The sequence below is a fragment of the Pteropus vampyrus genome, unplaced genomic scaffold (assembly GCF_000151845.1).
Source record: "Pteropus vampyrus isolate Shadow unplaced genomic scaffold, Pvam_2.0 Scaffold541, whole genome shotgun sequence".
NCBI lineage: Eukaryota > Metazoa > Chordata > Mammalia > Chiroptera > Pteropodidae > Pteropus > Pteropus vampyrus.
Window position 1 is genome coordinate 1,363,096 of NW_011889322.1, and position 23,212 is coordinate 1,386,307.

At 41.8% G+C, this 23,212-nt stretch overlaps 1 protein-coding gene across 3 annotated transcripts in view; it reads left to right on the forward strand.

Moving 5' to 3' along the window:
- AFF3 (AF4/FMR2 family member 3) overlaps positions 1-22,824 on the forward strand; it is a 431,623-nt gene extending 408,799 nt beyond the window's left edge. For all 3 annotated transcript variants that reach the window (XM_023525221.1, XM_023525223.1, XM_023525224.1), the window contains 7 exons: positions 8,947-9,010; positions 11,516-11,652; positions 12,789-12,860; positions 14,360-14,453; positions 16,487-16,536; positions 16,683-16,906; positions 19,167-22,824. In XM_023525221.1, coding sequence (XP_023380989.1) covers positions 8,947-9,010; positions 11,516-11,652; positions 12,789-12,860; positions 14,360-14,453; positions 16,487-16,536; positions 16,683-16,906; positions 19,167-19,288 — 763 coding nt within the window. In that variant the 3' untranslated portion in view covers positions 19,289-22,824. The remainder of the gene's footprint in view (positions 1-8,946; positions 9,011-11,515; positions 11,653-12,788; positions 12,861-14,359; positions 14,454-16,486; positions 16,537-16,682; positions 16,907-19,166) is intronic.
- Positions 22,825-23,212: the final 388 nt, after the last annotated feature.

A 23,212-nucleotide genomic window follows, 5' to 3' on the forward strand; every position in this document is an offset into this window, starting at 1 on the left:
GGGAAAAAATGTGTCAAGGACAAACCTAGAAGGCAGAAGTATGGTTTCAAGAGTTTAGCTTGATGCCTGTTTCGACTTTGGCTGTTCACCGAGTACCAGTGCATGTCTGTGTGAGGCACGACACTAACTCTTGGTGTGACAATGGGAAAGCCTGCCTTCAGATAACTTACAGTACAGCTCAGGACAGATGATAAACCACTAAGCCCAAAGTTGGAAAATTAAAGGACACTAAATGTCTACACATCCAGCTTCCTTACCAGAAAAAATGAGGGTCGTGACACCCATCTCCCGGCGGTTCTCCTAGGGTCCAGTTAGGTGATCTCTCCTCAGGGTGGTCATCTGGAGGAATGAAAGCACCGTGCAGAAGTGACGGTTCTTTCATCCTCGGCCTTCTCCCCTTTTCTCCCACCCTAATTTCACCCAAGTGTAGACAAGGTCTGTTCATCACCTCTGTAGACGAGTCCAAGGAATGGAATACTAAGCTGTGGTCCTCGGGAATTGCCTGGGCTTCAGGAAGCTCATTTGGGCACAGAATTTTGGGACTGAAAGCTAAATCCACAATATTTTGTTTCGTTTAATGAACATGTTCCAAGATAGCTGGATTTACAGAAGTTTGCGGGTAGCCTGGGAGGACATGTATTTTTCTCCTCCTGTCGCTGCTGCAGCTGCACTCAATCCCAGACTCGCTCTCCTTCTGGCCCTCATCACCTCTCTCCTCCTCCTCTTCTCCACTGCTCTAAGCAGCAAAGGAGGTGATCACAGTTAAACAAAAATCGTTATTGGCCCAAAGCTTTTCTGAAAGAAAGGGTTTATTGAGCCACATGCTCCCCAGAAAGGGAGCAGATCCTGGGGCATGAAGTCTAACTCACCAGCAGCAGGGCTGGATGAAGCAGGTCACATGTCACCATCCTGGAGTTGATGGGTGCTTTTATACCTTATGTTTTGGAGAAGAAAGACGTAAGCTGTTTTGGAAGAAGCAAGAGCAGTTCTAGGACAGATGCACAGTCCGTAAGGAAGAACCATTTGTTACCTTTGATGGGTTACAAGCAGCAGTCCCAAAGTGCATGCAGAGGCGGGGTGGAGCCCCAACACACATCCAGGAGCATGAGAAGTCTGCTGTTGGTTGGCCCACAGCCAGTAGCTGCTTGCTTGGTCTGGTCTCTTCCTCCCACTCTCCACACTGTAATTTAGTTTAGGACACCTCAGAATTTTCCTTTTGTCATCATTAATCCCCTGGGGCGGGGCCCTGTTATGAGACTACGGTCAGTTGATCAACTACCTATGTATTTAGAGTTCGGTGGTATAAATTATTCATGTAAGCTTGAACCATTTGTGAAAACAGGAGATTAGAATCATGTTTAATGGCAGTGTGGAAATCTGCATTCAGAAGTCATAATCTAACCACCTGGTCATACACAAAGTATGTTATACACTGAGGTGCTCGAAATGTTAAATGTTTCCAGTAGGTGAAGCTATGGGTGTGGCATTTAAACACACATACACACGCACACACAACACGCACACATACACACAGAGAAAATTAAAATGTAAGGAATTTTCCAGTGTGTGAACCAGAAAGCAAAGTCAGAATCAGCAACAGCTAAATGATCGGACTTGGAGCTGCAGTTTCTCAAGACTACTTACAAGAGAAAACATTTCTCAGTCTGCCGGGGTTAATACAATTTTGTCACTATGTGTATCAACAAGGAGGCTGTTATCTTTGGTTATTCCCATTAGCAACATGTCTAATTTTTCTGGCTGACAGCGACAATAATCACCTTTTATGGACATAGATCTAATAGAATAAAAAAGCACTCTTACATGTCCATCACTTGGAGAGAGCGACATCCTGTTTAATTTGCCCTGTGTCCCAACTGATTTGAAATCAAAATCCATAACAGTGAAATAAACGTGTGACTCAAACGGCCACTCAACTACTGAACTAAGAAAGCCATAAGAAGGTTCTTCTGCTTGAGAAGCAAAATTAGGCATGGTCTCTTCCTTGAAACAATAAAAATAAGTGTCTTTAAGAGATCACTGGGCGATGAAGTCACCTATAATTTGTCTCCTAGGTTCAACTAGCATGTGCTGAGCACTTAACGAAGCTCTAGGTGCTGTGGCAGGAGCTATGATACACAATTAATTCTCAGTTGCTAATTCAGGGGAGAGGGAGTCCCATGGGTGGCTCCCCCAGGAAGGCCCCCAGGGACCATGAAGCCACTTCCTGCTCCTTCCTTGCTCGTGTTCTACGGCAGCTTCCCCACCAGCAGCTTCCCCACCAGCAGCCTCACTGACAGATGAAGACCTGACTCCTGTCACTTTCCTTCACTTCTCCTCACTTGAAGGCGTCAATAAGCAGTGAAATGACCGAAGAGAGGCTACCAGTAAAAGAAAAGAAAGAAGTAGAGAATTAGCAGTGGAGTAGAGTTGATGGGAATCCAGTTATAATGATCCAAAAAGTAACAGATGTTATTTAATTTTTAAAGCCGCATCATGTGGCTAAAAAAAAAAAAAAAGAACAAACTCATTCTTTTGTATTATAAATACTCGTTAATGGTTGCATAAACATCGAACTCAGACAACAGCTGAATCCATTGGGTGCTCAGTGACAAGTGTTGAATGCACTCAGCTGAATTAGGTTCTTAGTCCTGAGCAGCAACAGGGTCTGAGCTACCCCAATAGCTCAGTTCTGGGGAATCGAGATCTCCCCAATTGAAATCTTGTTTCTCAGATCATTTCAAGGGTTTTATAAAAACATTTTATGTTAAGCGCCACACCCAGAGAAGAACAGCCATCGAATTGATGAGTTTCCATTCCACCAGAAAGTCTTTTTTGACCGGATGGCAACACCATGCCATGAATGTAAGGCACCTACATGCAGGTAAATTCACAGGCTTCCAAGCCCCTTTTCCTGTTACTTACCAGTTAGACAGGTACCACTTCGTACCTTCAGGATACAGATTGAACCAAACAGAATAACACTTATCTTAAAGATCACCTTGTTCTGCATAAGTAGTAGGCTCAGATTGGTGGCAGTGGGACCACACCTCCTCCCCTGACATTTATCCATGCATGACATTCACTACCTGACAGCCACAGTTTTAAGGTGACCCTGGTGTGACTACCAAGCTTTTGTTTAAAAAAAAATCTTAAGAATTTATGTCGATGAGTGACAGCACTTGATTCAACTCAAAGGCAAGAAACTGATCTTATTAATATGAAGCCATGAGCCATAAAAGACTTGGTGTCATAATTAGTGACGAGGAGTTCTTGCTGGAGAAAATCGAGAGAGAACTGTGTCATAAAGGCCTCTCAGTACAGAAATCCTAAGTGGAGCTAAATGGTGAAGCACTTGGTTGGAAAACCCAGCATCCAATCCCACCAGCCATCTTGCTGCGTTGAGAAGCCAGCGAACCCCGAGTGCCAGAACTGCCTGCTGCTCTCAGAAGAATGTGCCCACATTTCACAGGAAGAGTCAGTCACCATCCACACGTTCAGGCAAACTACCAAACGTCCCATCTGTCCCTGTGGCATCAGTAAGGGAAGCCCAGCTCCTTAAACCTCCACCGTTGAGAAACAGACCCTCTCAGCCATGTGGCACTAAAGGCCCCAGCATGTGAGGTGTGACTGGTGGAAAAAGAAGACGACTTGGCATTTATACCATAATTACACTCGGCAGTCTCACAGCTAGGAGGATTTTTATTTTATAGAGGATGGGAAGGACCATTTGCTGCATGCACAAGGTCAGATCTCTTGCAGCACAATTTATTCAAAGGACACCAACTAGAATCCCTGGGTAGGCGATGTGGCATCAAGGCATGGTGGTCCCATGGTGGGCTGGCCATGGTCATCGCTGTCCTCCCAAGGGTCTCCCCTTCCTGGTTGCTTCAAAGCTGGACCCCACCTTGCCTGATAAATCATTGATATGCCTTAGTGTTCTTCATACAGAACATTTTTTCTGTTATAAAATCCCCATCTCTCAGCCAGGCCCTTATTCTCTTTCTAACCAAAACAAAAAGAGAAAGAAAGAAAGGACTAGGGCAGGGACATGGGGAATCCAGATCTCCCCAATTGAAATCTTGTTTCTCAGATCATTTTAAGGGTTTTGTAAAATCATTTTATGTTAAGTGCCACACCCAGAAAAGAACAGCCATCGAATTGATGAGTTTCCATTCCACCTGAAAGTTGTTTTTGACTGAATGACAACACCTTGCCATGCTCTGCCTGCACATTCCGGAAAGCACATGCTGGTTTCTGTGCATGGCCAAGAGAGAAGCCGTGTCAGCAAGACCCGTTGGCCCATAAGAGACAGAATGAACAACCTTAGAAGCCAGGTTCCAGGGGCTTTGGGGTCCCAGCCAACATCAAGGTTGTGGACACAAAAGCTGTGTTTGAATCCTTGTTGCCTAAATGCAGTCCACTTGCTTCCTTTGAGAAACACTCATGAAGCCAGTGCCAGCACCAGGGCCACTGGCTCTGAAGAGCCCTCATCAGTTGTCACACTTACTCAGTGCATCAAAATAATCACTTAACTTCTCGCATGTTCTTCTTTGTGGAGAAAGTATCTCAAATCTTAGGACACAGTAACACCTCTGGGGCTTATCAGATGACAAGCCAACATGATGTCAGATGATGAATTCATTTGCTCTGCGGCTGCCTATTATTCGCCTGATTTGGATTTCAACTTCCCTAAGAAAATTACCCAGACTTCTGCTGTGCCAAGGAGCCTGTTTGTTCAAACACATTGAGCCTCCCATCCTTGCCAGGTTTCACAAAACAGGCTGGTTTTGCCAGGGGCCAGTGGGGGAGGGGTCACAGAGGTAGGAATTATGGAAAGCAGTCTGCCAGCCTCGCCGTGGGGGACCGTCCAACTCTATCTCAGACACAAAGGAAAACAAAAAACAAGGCTGCTTTCATCATCCTGTGCCAGAAGAGCTATTGGGGTAGCTCAGACCCCATTGCTGCTCAGGACTAAGGCCCTGTGTGTGGGGCGGGGGCGGTGGGACTGTGAGGCGAAGAAAGGATTTTCTTTGGATCGAGTGCACAGACTGTTTTTATGGCAGCGAGCGCTTAGAACAAAGGTAGACGCGGCTAAGCTTAGCCTTTTTAGGTCACTCAAGCTACATTTCTGAAGCACCTAAGATGCACAGTGAGTTACACGTATGCTGTTTAATTGAACTTTTATTAGGTTTGCTCATATGTCCTCATAAAATACCATCGCTGTGAGAAACAATGTGAAGAGTGTTCTTATCTAAATGAGAAACAAAAATTCTAGGTTTTCCATGCAAATAGATGACACATCTGTTTGAACAGAGATAATTTAATTTCATTTTAGTGCCTTTGCCGTGTTACAGTCTGTAACTACTACTGTGGTGACAACAATTTTATTTTCCTATTGACTTGAACTTGCTGTTGAAGTGATGCCTTCATGACAGCATGCATCCACTGCACTGATGGACAATCTGGATGATGTCCCATTGGCCCCCTTCCTTTACAATGATCTAATCTGGGAGCGTGGCACTAGAAATCCCCTAAAAGGGGGAAATGGGCCAATCATCAGGCAATCTTCAGTGACTCAATGTAGTGAGCCCTCCATTACATGCAAAGACGAGAATTATAACTAATGTGTTCATAAATGGCCTCTTGGTGGTACATTTTTTCAGCATCTCAGGTTTCCATTGGAGCTGCTGTGATATAGTCAGAAAATTAGATGCGTTACTTATCCATGTACACTACTGTGAGAGTTTGTGACTTAGCCTCCATATCAGGTTTTAAAAATGCATTTATATGCTGCGAATAAAAACAACATTTATCGAAGATCTCATATTAGGAATTAGGAGCCACAGCTATCCAGAAGGGTAACTTAGAAGCCTCAAAAATGACGATGCCACAGCTTATCACCAAGAGACCCCTTTCGTGAAAACAAAATGCATTTGAAATGATGGCCCGTTAGTGACAAGGCCTACCTAACAGGGCAAGGAAAAAAAGGAGTGAACTCGTATACTAGAGTGTAGAGCAGATAATGATGTAGAGAATTTCAGGTTGCCATGGAGATGTTCTCTGGCTCGTTGATGCTGCACCCATCAGAAGCCACCACTCTCTTCGAAGCTCAGAATGCTATTCAAGGAGAATCCGTTTACCTTCTCTCATGTGCCTCAAACTACAGGATGGGAAAGATCAAAGAGGCCAATAGTGTAGTTTCTGCTGAAAATGTGCCAGCTGTACAGCGGCGCTATGCAGTGATTGTGGCCCGGTACTGGTCAGAAGATAATTAAATGCCCATTAGTGTAATGTAAACAAGAAGTGGTCCCTGAGGTCAGCAGAGACATGGACCAAAATTACCAGGAAAGCCTTGTGGCAATAGAATTTGAGAGACGAGTGACATTCGGCACATAGTAGGCTCTCAGTGAGTGAGCAGAGAGGAGAGTCTGCAGGTGGGAGGGAGAGAGTGAGCCAAGCTCCTAATGTAGGGGGTGGCATGTTAACAAAACAGTAAGGATACAGCCCAGTGATGGAGGGCCTTGGGGAGCAGGTGACATGGGCAAGACAGCTGCGTGAGATTCCTGGAAGCCTGAACTGAGATTTCATGGGCACTGGAGACTGATTTAAGTCTGTGAGTAGGGTGGTGATGTGATGAAAGCCATATTTTACAGACATTGGTCAGCAGTTAAAGCCCAGTATAGATTGGAAGAGAGTAAAACTAAGTCCAAGAGAGGTGATGAGAGCCTAGACTTCTGTGGCAGATGTCTCACTGAGACAAGGGAAGGAACGTTTACAAGGATACATTCAGAGCATTTGAGAATAGGGGAGGAATGGGTGGATATCCTGAACTCCTCTCCTGAAGACGTCGACTCTGGGACCCCCACCTGAAGCCCAGGGCTCTTATTTGGATTTGGGCTGGGAGTGAGTCTGCTCTTCCACTTCAGGCATGAAACACGATGACAACCAGAAAGTAACACAGAGGGTTTTTCAGGTGGTGAAACTACTCTATATGGTGCTACAATGGCAGATACATGTCATGATATATTTATCAAAATCCATAATGTGTGCAACACTGAGAGTGAACCCTAATGTAAACTATGACTTGGAGTGATAATGGTGTATCAGAGTAGGTTCCTGGATTGTAGCAAATGGCCCACTCTGGTGGGGAATGTTGATGGTGGGAGAGGCTGTGGGCGTGTGAGGCAGGAAGTATATGGGAATTCTCTGTACTTGCCACTTACTGTCAATCTAAACAATAACAACAATGAAAATAATGTAAATTGCCAGAGTTGGAACCAAAGACCAAACAAACAGTCAGTATGTGTTCAAAGGTCAGTATGTGGACAAAGGAGGAAAATCATCATTTAGTGGAGGAGTGCTACTAAAAAGCCACTCAAATGGAGAAGTATGGACATCTAGGAGGCGAGCTAAAGAAGACAGCTGGTAGGAGCAGGCGCTTCCTGTGAAGGAAACTGCAAGCCCCACTTACCAGTGAAGAACCAGGTTGCAGACTAGTGGCAGAAAGAATGATAACAGGATGATGAGCCAGAGGCAGGAGTTTCAGACTAGTGGCAGAAAGAATGATAACAGGATGATGAGCCAGAGGCAGGAGTTTCATTATACATACTGCAACTGTGGTCATCATTTTCTTGTTGGAAAAGTTAAACACACCCAGCATGGAACCACAGTCCTGACAATATCTTGTGGGGAAGCTAAGGACAGAAAACCAATGCCTTTTGCGTCAATAATTTGTGGCCCATGACCCAAAACTAATTATTTGCTGTGATTCTGGTTTATCTATTTGTTTTATTAAAACCATTAAAATGAGGATAGTAGTTTTGGACTGCAATGTTATCAACATGGTATTTGTAGTTTTTCTAAGCATTTTGACCTTTTTTGGATAAAAGGATGCTCTGGCTACCTAATATTGCAGTAAAGAGAAAGACCCATGAGAATCTGAAAGCAGTTCAAAATTAGCATGTTGACAATAAATTTAACGATCCATGATTAATTTCGCTAGTTACATCTTATCTCCTTTTCAGGGAGTCCTGGCTTATACTGGATATTCATGAATGGGTCAAGTTTATTGATTACATAAAGACCTGTAATACAAAAAAAGTTTAGGCTGATGACACCTAAAATATGCAGATTTTTTAAAAAATCTATCAGAGCATTTATAGGATATTGTCTGATGAGCAGCTTGGTGTGATTTGGGGTCATTACACACAGATCTATCTCTGAATGAATTACTTTCATCTCCCAGCAGACTCAGTGCTGGCCAGGGTTATTGCTTTAATAATGCACATGTCTGCTGTTAATGTTTACCAGCTAGCTAATCAGAGCTCCAGAGAATACATGCCACTGTTTGCATTGTTACAAGGTAGGCATCATTTTACAATTAACTCACTGTAACTGGAATGTACTCATACAGCATCACCTCTTTTTATTACTCACCATGAAGCTTTAAAATAATTATTTATATAGATACATACAATTCCAGATCCCATTTATGCATATAAATGACACTGATTTTCATAAGAATAATAATAAATGTACTCACCCATACATACCCATACAATTATTACGAGGTATATTAGCAATCTTTACATTAAAAAGTGATTATTTTGTGTAAATATCATTTGAAATAAGATTTTTCACTTGTTTTCTTAACCATGCAATAAAAAATCTGATTCACGAATTAGGTACTGGGGAACCATGTTAAAAACACTGTAAAGGTAGACTATCTGCATATAATGAGTGCACTTTGAATTGCTAACTTAAGGAAATGTAATTGTGGTATTTTATATATGGGCAGTACTTTGGAAATGCAGAAAGCACCTGATTCCATCGTAAGGGGAGTTTTCATATTGAAATTCAAGGTTGAGAAAAAGGAAAGATTATTTTTTCTTTCAAAAGATCTCATACTTCCACAGTAATGGCATTTAATAGCATCCTCTCCTGTAGGCCGCGTAGTGCAGATTATTTTATGCAAGAAGCCAAACGGATGAAGCATAAAGCAGATGCAATGGTGAGTTCCTTTTCTTTCCAAATCATGTTTGTACTGTACCTCCATGACTGGTGCAATATAAGCTGGGGTAATTATAAAATCTATTACAAGGATGGCTGGGTCTGTTAAACGAAGAAATGTTTATATAATTAAGTGTTCATAGCCCAATAAATTATGGCTTCAACCAATAATATCTGACTGGGAGAAAGCCCTGGATAAATGAATATTTTCATTTAGTCCTAAGATTTGAATAGTAACCAGAGGCAGTGGAGTCAGTGGGTGGCAGTATTTTTTCCCTTTAAAAACAAAATCTAGGTATGCATTTTTCTGTCTTGTTAGCCTGGCCAACCCTTGGGTTGGTCCCAGGATCTAATCCCTTTTCAAAAAGACTCGTGTTCTTCATTTCTATCTGCCAAAATGAACACAGAAACTGTTATACTGCACATAAGACTCTAAAGTCACCGTGATTTGATGTTTACAAAAAATAACTTTTTTCCTTGGAGAATCTCCTGTTTGGGAAAGTTTGAAGCTTTTCAGGCATTAAATTTAAAAAAAAAAAAAAAACTTCTGTTCTTTTCTAAAAGAGATCATATGGTTATTCCATCTCAAGTCTCCACCAAGGGGCCTGCTTCCTTCTGGGGAAAGCCAACTCTGTTGCCCTCCAGTGTTTATAACTGAGATCGGGGACCTGGAGATGAATGAGACATCTCAAATGCCCTTCATCGTGTTATCCCAGTGTCGAGGATATTGAAATCATAACAGTACCCCTCTCCCAGTTCTTCGGATGTTGTCCATCAAATATTAATTTGTATGAAGATCGCTGCCCAGGTACACTAGTGTACAGGAGAAATGAAACAGGAAATGGAAGGTGTAGTTCTGATGGAAAGTTTTGGTCACCTGAGGAAGCTGAGGCTTGGTCACTATTAGAGAAGAGCATCGAATTTTAAAGCAGAATGAAATTTTCTACCTAAATCACCCCAAGGTCACCAGGGTTATTTTTTCAGCTTCATCTCTCACCCAACCCAACACTCCACCACTGGAGGCTGGTCCCCTACCGACCTCTAAGCACACTTTGCTCATGCCAGCTAACGGGCTTTTGTCCTTGTCAAGCCTCACACACACTCACAGCTCACACATACTTACACGCTCTCTCAATATCCTGCACACTCACACCTTTAGCGTACTCCCAAATCCAGCCAAATCATTTTTTCCCAGTGTCTTTTTCAGGTCTCCTCTCAAGACCTCCCCACCCTCCTTGCAGCCCTATCACTTGCTCCCTTCTCACCATCTCTTGTGCACCAGACTCCTTGCTTTGCGTTTTGTTGGTTCATCACAGACCACCTTGCACTATGAAGTGTCTTATGGATACATACTTTCTCTCTCCAGATGTGTTATATGTTCCTGTGTATCAAATGCACATAGCACAGAATTTGGTGCTTCAGAAGATACTTATTGAATGAAATGACTTCCTAAATCTTAAAACATTGCCAAGAAATATTGCTCAATAGCTGATTAGGGTTGTAAGCTGTTTTAAAATCCGATTTGCTAACGAGGAGGAAGTTTCACTCTACGTTTCTGTTTTCTAAGGTATCCTTACGAGTGAGAACTTTTTTTCAGAGGCAAGACTTATATTAATAATTAGAGTATCTGTGTAATTCCATTTTGATTGATGAATGAATATTTGAAAACTGGGGAAATTATGCTTTTCAAACTTAGGATGTGTACTTATCCACAGAGAGTAGCAGTGGATGGAACCAGGAACTCGATATGTAAGTTTAGGTTTATGAGAACCTAAGACTGCAAAGCTGATTCTTGCTGATGTGGCGAAAAATTTATGTCAATTTAGACAACCTTATAGAATCTAAAAAAAATGTTTTTTATTAAATTTCAACCCTATGTCCCATTTTAGCTAAGCTGAAATAGTGCCTTGAGTTTTATCTCCTCTCCCTTCTTCTCCTTATTCTCAGCCTTAAATGAGATCCTGAACTTTTAAAGAAATAATTACACACACACAGAAAGAGAGAGACAGAGAGAGTAAGAGAGAGTAAGAGGAAGGCCTAGAGATGTAAATGTCGCAGATAATTAAAAGACAATAATGAAGGTCGTAAACCATCAGAGTTGGAGTATACCCCAAAAAAAGTATAAAAACTCTTATATAGAGTCAGACCTACCAGCTTTGCTATAGATTTAGCTTCGCATAGAATGACAAGGAATAACATTGACAAGCCATTAGGTGTCAGAAAGAGGGAACAGAAATTAGAGCAATTGCTAAGTTCTGAGCAATTCTGATTGGCAGTCGTTATATGAGTTTGGTACGATTCTGTACATAATTCGCTCACTTACCTTAAACCAGTGGGTAGTTGTGAAGATAACTAGAGAAGGAAGTCTCCTATTTTTTCTCTCAGCTCCATTCACTGCATTTTGGAACTCAAAAGTCAGGTTTCTCAGAGCATGTAGACTATGTGACAATGGCATTTTTAAAAACTATGTACTTAAGGAAGACACTATATTAACCCTGTTGTTCAGGTGGAAAAGTTTGGGAAGGCTTTGAACTACGCCGAGGCGGCCTTGTCATTCATCGAGTGTGGAAATGCGATGGAGCAGGGCCCGATGGAATCCAAATCCCCTTACACGATGTACTCGGAAACAGTGGAGCTCATCAGGTCAGTGCTGTGTGCTCTTGCTGGGGGCCGGGGGTGGGGGGCACGTGTGAGTCCTCTGAACACAGAGAAAAGAGAGTCAGCTGCGCATCAGCTACCAAGAACCGGTGTCCATCTCCAAAAGAAAGGGATTTCCGCATCCCACTCCGAGGGGGCGCAGCTTCAATAACCCCTAACTGGCCGCAGGAAGGAGGCTGAGGCTGAGTGACACATGATATGCCCACTTCACCCAGCTCAGAAGTGACAGATCTTTAACTCATTCCACCTCTATGCTGCTGTTTTTGTATGTGATTTGGGTCAGTATAATCTCAATCCTGACTCCATCAGTAAATGACTCAGGAGTGTTTAATGAAAGGAAAGCAAGCGCAGGGAGATTTTAGGAAGAAAACAATCCTGTGATGCCCCGTCTGAGTATGTCCTGGCATGTTTATGTTCTGATATCTGGATATGAGCACCATCCCCCAGCCCAGGCTAAAACATGTAATACGAGCAGAAGCAGGGTTTCTGATGGGAGCACACCAAGGGTTTGGCAAGAGATGCTTTTCTTTCGTGGTAGAGACCCAGAAAGGCATGTCTTTAATATCTCTTTAAAGAACCATTAAGAAAATTCCACTCATTAACCCTATTGAGAACTTTTGTCATATCACTTATGTTTTAAGCCAGCTCAACTGCTTTAGATAATGTCTAATACCATTAGGTAAAATAATTTTTGCCCAAACTAACAAAAAAAAAAATCTCACTGGATGGGTTCGGTAGTAGAGTGAAGATGACAGGATGGAATCAATGAATAGGAAATAGAATTTATCCAACCTGAGCAACAGAGAGAAAATAGACTGGAAAAAAACAAAGATAGAGCCTCAAGAACAATGACAAAAGACCCAACATGTGTGTCTTTGGCATCCCAAAAGGAGAAGACACTATCTCTGTTAACCCTGCAACATGCTGTGTTGTCAGCAGTATTACTCTTACTTTGCAACTAAGGAAATGGAGACTTAAAGATGTTAGTTTGTCTCAGCTCTGGAAAACTAAGTATTGGGCAGGGAGAACTCCCATCATAGAAGATGATCTATTGTTAATAAAAAAGCTTATTTTAAATGTCTTTAGTTTTCCTTTCTTTGGTTTGCTTTTTTTTCCCCTAGGTATGCCATGAGACTAAAAACCCACTCAGGCCCCAATGCCACACCAGAGGATAAACAGCTGGCTGCGTTGTGGTGAGTGCGTCCTATCAGCTTAAAATAGCCTCCCCAGCCTTATGTGTCTTCATAGGCACACCAGGTGCTGAAATGCACATTTTCTACTGCCTTCTACCATGCAAAGCCTAAGATCTAGTAGTGGCCTGGCACAGCCCACCCCATTGCTCGCTGCTATCTACACGAGTTATGCTGTGCCTTTATCGACTGAAAATGGGCAGGTCCATTAGGCAAGGATAAGGTTTTCTGTGTGTGTGTGTGTGTGTGTGTGTGTGTGTGTGTGTGTGTGTGTGAAAATCAGGTAGGTCTGTGTTTGAATAATTTGAATGTGAATTGGGCCAAATGTAATTTTTCTTGTGTTTAACATTTTAGTTGCAATCAAAATAGTTTGTCTTTTTACTTTAGTATGACTGAATCAAGACAATGCATTAAAGTTCTCAGCATCTTGAACTGAGGAGCAGTTCATTACACTTTGATAACAAAAACATTTCTTTTAAAATGTTTATCAACACATAATAGATTATTTCCTATAATAACTATAATAATGATTATTTGATTACAATAATAATTTTCCTCATTACAGCTCCTTAGGACACCTCACTGCACTCCCCCAAATCACAAGACACCTCTCTATTGGTTCCTCCTGTGACAGGGATGCAAAATTTTTGCTCTCTGAAGGTTCATACTTCACTCTAGAACCTGATTTGCAAGTTAGACAATTGAGTCTCAAAAAAATAATAACAACAGCAACATACAGAAAAGAGAGGGTCGCAGGTCATTTTGCATCATCGCATCATCTGGAGTTCGATGCGCTAAGGAGAAGCCATCAGGTTGCATTTGATATGTTGGTGACCTAGCACGTCGGCACTGTACCTGCGTTACCTAGCAAATAATTATGAGCAAAAAGCACCAAGCAAAAGAAGATATGTCAGGAAATACTTTCTGTGCTCTTTTTGAACTTTAAGTTCCATATTAGGATTAATAAATTAATGGTGATGAATAACTAATATATAAAGTGGAAAGAATGCTAATATGCAAATGATATATAAAAGAATAAATAATAACTATTCTCAGCATAGAGGTTTTGTTTATAAAAGACCTTCATACCTGTTACTTTATTTGAACTAATCATAATCCAGTAAGGTAGTTTAAAAGTAAAGGAATAAAAATAGGTGGAAGGCTGGTCTTTCAGCAAAGGCGCTGCTGCCAGGCGTCCCGGGAGTCAGAGGGAAGTCAGATGGGTCTGTTCTGAAAGTCAGCCGCGGAAGCTGCGCGCTGGAGCTTGCTCACCCCTCTCGCGGAGAGACCCTGCCCTCTAGTGGCGGAGAAAGAAATGGCCAGCCTCGCGCCCCAAGAAAGTAATAAAGCTAATAATGAACGAAAATGTCAAATATACTTAGGGAGTAACTCCGCGAAACTGTGGAGCATATCTTTTGAGCAAAAGGAAGGTCATATACTTACAGACATTTGCAAAGGACACGCTCATGCTTTCAGGGCTGGTTTCTCTTCTTCTGCTGCAGTTACCGATGCCTCGCTCTCCTTTACTGGCGGATGTTTCGACTCAAAAGGGATCATGCTGTGAAGTATTCGAAAGCACTTATCGACTATTTCAAGGTATGTCTGGCTAATGGGTGACGTTGTCCCTTGTATTCATTTGCCTCCCTGCCCCAGGACATTTTCGAGGAGCCTGGTAGGATCCACGCCTTTGGGGATAATGCTGGAGCCCTCTTGTTCCCACAAACCCCATTTATGACATATTCGTGGAGCTCAGGGCTCAGAGAATGGCCTTGAGAGCCCATCTCATTTATCCCCTGCCTGTGTCCAAGTATTTTTATGGCCTCAAGAGAAGGAAGATCCAGTTACTTATTCCATATCCTAAGAAATTCATCTTCATAGCTAACAAATTCTTCATGTTCACTTAGAGCTTCTTCCTCTTAGAAGTAACTCCTTAGAACTTATTCTTAGCTTTCTCCAGTAGCCATTTTAATTTTTAATAAAGGCATTATTTTAAATGACAGGCAATGACTTGTTAGAACTCAGAGGCACTAGGACAATAGCAGTATATAAATATAAAGATAGAATTGGAAACCATAACTTTTACCTATCAAAGGGAATGAAGTCATTTTCACAAGGAGACTTCTCCAATGGGCTGCTGCGAAGTGGACCTGAACTAAAAATCAGTGTGAGATTTCTGAGCCTCTTTGTCCATCTGTCTGGAGAAACAACTTGCACCATCTCTGTCTCCACCAACGCTTTATCAGATGCACAACCATCATTTTAGACCCTTTAATCCCCTTTAATCAGATTATCTCTGATGACCCAGCCGTGTTGGGGGCCTCACAGACCATGTCCAACACACCGCCTCCCTCCTGGTCACAGACGTGGGGCAGCCAGGCACTGAGTAAGCCAGGGAGATAACGGTCATGGCCCACTGACCATCGCATGTCATGGTGACAGCAACCGACACTAAGCCTTTCCCTTTACTTTGGCCGCCTATGATCAAGATAAGTCCCTTTCAAAAATTTAGGATCTAAGAGCTAACACTACAGAGAGTTCTTACAGTTGAGGGAAATACTTGAACAGAGAAGGAATCTGAGCTCTGTAGGCCACGGAACAGGCAGAGAACAGGCCAGCAGACTTCCCCTCCAGGGGTTGCTTTTAGTTACCCTAATCTGAGGCTATTAAATGCTCCTTAAAGTTCAGAGATTATGAAACCTTCAGGTAATAGTGATAACATGTCCTTAACGTGTTTCATCCATATGGGGCTGTCTCTGAACAAAGAACTTTGTCCCCACCCGTGTTTCTTACAGTCACAGGGCTTGGAAGTAGAGGAAGAGGCTTGAAGGCAACTGTGAAATTGCCACATGTAAGGCCATTTCTTGCCATTTCCATCACATCCCCATGGAAAACTAAAAATCAGTTACCAAAAGAAATGCTTTGTCTCTGGGGAACCAGGCTAAGGCTATGCTCTTGTCCCTGGAAGGAGAAATTCGCATCAGCATCATAAAGACCATTTTTTCCTTAAGGGTCCGATCCGGTAGACTCAGGTCAAAGAAGGCGTTGTCCAGCTCTCAGAGAGGACATCTAGCTGTACATTTAGGAACTTTACTCATTGCAGGCAAAACTTCTTGTAAATGCCTGAGGCCAACACCTGGCTCATGCAACATGCCATCCCAAATCCGAATATTCAGGTAAATCCGAATTTTTTAATATTCTGTCAAGGAAATAGATTTTAATCTGTTCTTTAGAAATATTCAAGAGCAACTTCCTTTAAGAAAAACACTTTTAAGCCTCATAAATTAAAATAATAGAATTTGATGTCTCATATATTTTCTGGCATTAAATATACGTCAGTTAATATAGGTAGGTTTAAGATGAAAAAGTAAGACTGGTTCAGGGTTCAGCAGACCCTCAGGATTCTGATGTAATTCGATACATAGAATTTGGTGTGCAAACCAGAGGGCCTCACAGCTGCCCACACCCAGATTCCAGAGAGGGCCCCAGAATTGTGACTTCCCAGACCAGGTCTCCAGAATCTGCATTTTATCTGTAGTGTCTGCCATTACTTCTCTCATCCATCACCTGTTATTGTCGGCTCTTCAAACTTAAGCAGATGACTCACTGCCCATGTTTTTATTTTCTTGCAGAATTCATCTAAAGCAGCCCAAGCCCCATCTCCATGGGGGGCCAGTGGAAAGTAAGTTCATTTTTCCAAAGTAAAGGTGGTAAATGAGACACTGCTTGAGCAGGGCACTGTGCTGCTTTGCATACAGTGCCCTGAGGGGCCCCCCCCACCACACGTAGTGGTGCCAACCTTTGTTTTCCTGTGCTCTCCCCTTCCAGGAGCACAGGGACCTCATCCCCCATGTCGCCCAGCCCCTCCCCAACCAGCTCCGTGGGATCTCAGGGGGGCCTCCCCCATGCCAATGCCTTGTCCCCTTCGACCATCATCAGCATCCCACAGCGCATCCACCAGATGGCCGCCAATCACGTCAGCATCACCAACAGCATTCTCCACAGCTACGACTACTGGGAGATGGCGGACAACCTGGCCAAGGAGAACAGAGGTGTGTGTGCCCCCGAGGAGTGTGCGCATGGTTCAGCCACAGCTCAGGGAGACAGCTTGACCCTTGGGCATCATCAAACAAGTTTCATCATTCACTGAAGAAGTCGTAGAAGCTGTCACCTACTGCATGAAACTTTTCCTGACCTCTTTCCCTCCCTCAGACCTCTCCTATGCCTTTATCTACCTTTATCTTCACTGTGGAAAATTAGAGGTAGAGGTAGAGATGATATAGATCCATGTGATGTAAATAGATGTAAATGCAGATACAGCTATGGATATATACACATATGTTTTTCCCTTTAGGCAGTAAGCATCTTGAAGATAACAGTTCTATTTTATTCTACTTTGCACAGTACCTAGAACACAGTTGGAGATCTGAAATATTGATTGATTAATTAATGAGTATAAATGTTACTAGCTATTTAAGTGATAGCTGCTTACAACTGAAAAGAGGATGTTTAACATATAGCAGTAAGCTATGTTACTTTTTAAATGCTTGTTTTTACTGATTCTAAAAGGAATTTATAAAGTACAGAAAACTATAGAGAAAACATTTTTATATCAACAGTAATCTTATCACCAAGATATAATTACTGTTCATATTCTACTGAAGTTTCTTTCAGTCTCCTCTAAAATGCATGATGTTTACCAAAATAAGATCATAGTATATATACAGTGTTATATCTGGTCTTTTTCATTTAACGTTCTATCAGGTTTTTCCCATGTCGCTAACTAGTTCAAAAATACCCTGTATGATGGTTCTGTAATGTTGTCATAATAGTGGTTGTGCATTCATAAAGTTCCTCGAAACTTTCCCCTGTTGTTGGACATTTAAGTTACTTCCAATTTTTTCTACTTTAACGAATAACGTTATATTTATATAAATCATCATCATCTTTTTTACTATTTTCATAGGAGGGAGTTGTAGTAGAATTTTGGGGCCAACAGGTATAGATTCTTTTGATATGTATTGTTACATATCTTGATATATATTAACTTTTCTCCCATAAGATTGTACCAGTTTACTACTCTCCCTCCAGTAACGGGTGAGAGTACAAATCTGAGGTCACTTTCAAGCCATTAAATGCAAATTTTGTTCCCATGATAACGTAAGCCTCTAAAGACAAGACCAGGAAGTCCACGATAAGATGAGGAATTTATGGCACAGATATGCAAATGTCCTGAGTACATGAAATTGATAATAAAGCCAGAAAGTATGTGACATGCAGCCCAGAGGTGGTAACCCTGAAAATCCAATGGAAAGGCGGCATGGAACAGATTTTGAAAAGCAAATAGTAGTTGAATAGCTGAGACAGAGTGGGGTGGCTATCATGCGTGGACAAAACAGCAGGGACAAATGTATAAAATTTTACGTGGTCAGTTTGGGAGACTCTGAGCAGTACAGGCTCCAGCTGGCACTGCCAGCTCCCCACTAGGTATCCCCTACCAGAGGGCTCAGTGCCACACACCCAGTGTGAAGTCAGCATTGTTTCCCCAGCCAGTTCCTCCTTCCTTTTCTACTCTCAGATTCCTGAGGTGGCTGGGCCACTTTCCTAGCCACCTGGAACTAGAGTCTTCTCTAACCCCTCTCTGCCTTCCCAGCAGGACCTTATCCGGCACATATATAAGCTCCTTTGAAAAGCTCCCTTTGCTTCCTTTGAATAAGTGTTGCCCAGTGATCCAGTTATGATGGCTTAGCAGCCACATGAATTGATTGGCCACTGAGCTATGGCCTCTGCCCTCCTATGCCTGGATGTTTCTCATCCTGTGCCTGGCAGGCCGCCTTGGCACCTCACAAATGATGAATGGAGGCAAACCAGAGGATGTCCAAGGACAAGGCGACTTTGGCAGAGATGTTTCCGAACCATCTCTGATCAGCCCCCAGGAGCCTGGACTCACACCAGGGACACAACACATGCCATAGCCAAGTCCCAGATAGGGGGCGACAGAGCCATCACCCACCTTCAGCGTGGGAAGCATTGCTGCATGAGGAGAATGCAGTCTGGGGAAGTCAGTTTTCTTTGCTGTTTGGTTTAAATTCATTTGAATTAAAACTGGCCAACCAGAATGACTATTTAGATATAGGTGAGTTCTCCACCTTTGGGTGTCATTCCATTCAGGTGACTGCCAAGGTCATGTGAGAGAACCGAGAATGCTTGATTTGTGTAGACCACTAACGGGTTTTTGTCTTAAGTCTCACAGGTCTCTCAGGTAGCATTCTTAGTATGTGCAGCACTCTAATGACTCTCTCTGTCCCCTAGAATTCTTCAATGACCTGGATCTTCTCATGGGGCCTGTAACCCTCCACAGCAGCATGGAGCACCTGGTCCAGTACTCCCAGCAAGGCCTGCACTGGCTGAGGAACAGCACCCACCTATCATAGGGACCTCACCCTTGAGCTGGACTGTGCTCCTGTCTCCACAGTCCAATCCATGTTTCGGGACACTGTGCTACTGAAATCTCCAGCCACAGCGTTCATCAAACTGCGGCGAACATTTTCTCAGCATCGAACAATGGTCTTTTCCCAGGGCACGTGTGTTTGTATGTGTGGGTGTAGAAGAAGCTGTCTGTGTATGTGTGTAAGACACACAGCTTCTTAGAACACATTTTCTTTGTCTAGTTTCCATAATCCCTGACTAGACAAGGTGATCAGTATTTTCTAATTAAAGAAAATATGCTTACACACATACACACACAAAATCACACACACACACACACACACATACATACACACTTTCTATTTCAAAGCTAAACCATGACTTAGAACGTTCAACTAAAATCTCATGGGTTAGTTAACCAGGTGCAATGCAGCACACCAAAAGCTTGACTGCCAGTTAGGATGAGCCTAGTTCTTATATTATTAATTACGTTCAGTATTAATATACTATTTCCCAATTATTTTTTGATCATGTGTATTAATGGGTAATTGAATAATGAAAATAAGTCAGTTATTTTTGTGCTGGACACTTACTAGGTTGCATGTTACCAAATACCCTGCCTTTCATCAAATACCCGACCCTCCATCCAACTTTATTATCAGCTAAACACTTTGTAAGCAAATGGATCAACTCCCACTGGCCTGCCCTGCCCTGCCCCAAAATAGTATGATAAGGGCACTGAGATTTGGTAAGAATTCAGTGTCTTTGAAAGCGAACTAACAATAAAGCAATGATACTGCGTTCTGGAGTTGGGTTAGGATCTGAAAACTTCTGCACAATTAATGACAAGCCTGCCCAGCACATGTGTTTCTTTTTCCTGCCACTGTGACATGGTGGCTGTAGAGCCACATGGCATTTGTCGACCAATATTTTTCAAGTCTTTTCTTTCCACAATAGCTTTTGTTCAAATTTTCTTGGCCAAATTAGGACATTACCTAGAACGCCTCTTCACTAGGAGTCTGTATTTGTTGCTTATCAGGCTGAGAACTATTTGCTATCACGATACTGCCTAATTCTCTCACTCTTCATGCATATTTGCCACTTTAACTCATTTTGAACTGGAGGCTACGTTTATGGCTTTGATTAGCAAATTGCTTACTGAGCAGGGCAAGTGATTCCTGCGGTGGTTGCAGTGCTGTTTGGGTGGCAGTGACAAACCATCACGCCGACATCCTGTGCATCTATTTTTATGTCTTGCCTTCGATTCTTTTTTTTTTAATTAAGTTTACATTTTAGTTTTTTGATATCTTGCTTACAGTTTTTGTCTGAAAGTTGTTTCTTTTATAGTCTTTTGCCATGCCCTAGATTTAGTTTTGTTAAATATATTTGGATTTTTAAAAAAAAAAAATTGGTTAAAAAGAAAAACTGAAAAAAGAAAAGATACACCTTGCCACACTTTAAAAACAAAAATAATGTCCTCGAGGCCTCTCACTTGACAAAATTCTACCAGGACACTCTGAGAAAGACAGATGATCTGATCTGTGGAGCAATCTGTTTTTAAGGTGATGGTGGTATAAAACATTGATAATAGATACTGATGTATGCTCTCACTGACAGTCTGATTGGCTTGGTAACATCTTTGTTAACCTGATCTATAGGTGAGAAATAAGATTGCTGTAGTTTCCTAGCTCTAAGCGCTGATTCAAAACTATACAAATGATTGAACAGCTTTGGTTGCCTGAAATTAATTTAAAATGAGCAAGTGAAGGGGTTTTTTTTTGAAATTTGCATATGGCTTTGGCCTTCAAGCATCTTGAACTTTTAACAGAATTTCCAATGTGCATTTATCCAACTGAGGTGCTTCTCACATCCCTTTTACTAGTTGCTGTCAGCAGAGTTCATGATGCCATTATTTGATGTTGCAAATTTGAGTCTAACTTAAATCGTGAACAGTTTTCTTGGAGGACCAAGACTTAGTTCTGCTTACTCTTGCTGATGAGACATTCAAACTCTCACATAAAGGGATGACCCTCAGGATCCGTCATGCGTCCCCAGGGTGTTTTGCTGTCCTTTAAAGCTGCAGGCCTTGTGTGGTATCCACGTGATGTGCCATCTTGAGAAACCCCATCTAAATGCACAGTAGCCTCTGGCTGACTGTACCAGTGGCATTTTCTCAGCGCTTTGGTGACCCATGTCTCCCAACAAAATGACACTTGTCATTTTGGGGATGGTCAGAGCATGCATTTCCTCTCACCATCTTTCATCTCATCAGTAGAGCGCATTGGGGCAGAAGTTTTTGTTTACTTGGATGCAGATGATATGGGTAAGGAACTGTCTTCCATTGTTGCTTGTGAAAGTGATTCATAACTGTCCCTTTTATTTAATTTTGTTCAAAGTAGACATGTCTCTCGTGTTTTCTGGTTATAAATGCAATACATGCTCATTGTAAAAATTCAGACAATACAGAAATGTAGAAAGTAGAAAGTAGTAAGTCCCACACCCTAGAGACAACCACTGCTCAGATTGGTGTATATCCTTCTAGAAGTTCTTCCATTTCAATATATGTCTGTTATCATTTCTTTCTATTTGAAAACATATTATTTCCTCAGAAGTTCAACACAAGTTCACCTGACCTTATCCTTCCATGACCTGAACAGATGCCATCTTTATCACAACATTAGAGATACCTTTCAAAGAAAGTAACCCAAATACATTCCTGATTTAAAAAAAAAAATGGAATTTGTTACTACTCTACACAGATCAGACTTATGTGCAGAATTGTGCCTGGAAAAGAGAAGTTTGGCCAAACAGATATGTCTGGATATTTCCACATTGCAAATGGAAACTCGGACCCACTATCTAAAGAGGAATGTACTAGAAAAACAGTCTGAAGAGTTGACAAATTGTGTACTAGATTGAACACATGGAACGCAATGCGGCGAGACTTCCTGAACTAAAACTCATCCTGGTGTGTACAGCAATGGTGTGTATATTATATAACAGTGAAGTGTGCGTTCCTGACATCCCATACATCATGTACACAGTTTGTAGAAATGCATACATTTAAAAATATATATGTACAATACGGCTACCATAAAACTGTAGTATGCCTGAAGGCTATTACTCGTGCCTAATAGTGAGTGTAAGTCACTGCGTGTTCGCTTCACCTTGGAAGTGCAGTAATTGTTATAAAATTGATCAGTGCAGCCAACATTATTTATCACATCTTTGAAACTGTGCAGTAGTATATACATATATATTTTTAAATAACATTTTTCACAGTTTTCCAGAGTTACTGTTGAAATCTGTATCACCAAAAAAAAAAAAGCAAGATTTTTTTTAATAATGTAAACACTCTTCAGACCCAATAATCTGTGTGATTTCCTGTTTGTGGATACCCGAGAGACTTTAGCAGTCACCAGCCTTAATGCATGTACAGGATATTATTGTGACTTAATTTATCTGCAGTTCTTAATCCATGTGAAATTGGAATTTATAAGCTGACTTGGATTAAATATGTCTACCTTCCTAAGGTTGCAAACGTTACATTAAATGATTTATGTTGTAAATGAGAGAAACCGAGTTGTACGTAAAAAAAACATCCACCAATTTTTACAAAGAAATATTTTTACAAAGAAACTTCAGAATCAAAAGACATTCAAGTAAGTATTCTGGCCCCCAGTTCATATCTCTTTAGAAGGGACCTTGTTGTTTCATGATTTTTTTTAACATAGCTCCAAGGATTATCATTACCAAGTCTGATATTTTTCATGGGAAGAAAAAAAGTATGTTTTTCTTCATTATAACTGTACTACTTGTCTTTCCCATTTCCCAGCCCACATACACACATATGCATGCGTGTGTGTGCGAGACTACACCCAGCATCCCAGCAAACAGTGACTAGGAGGCGTGAGGAGTTCACGCCAATG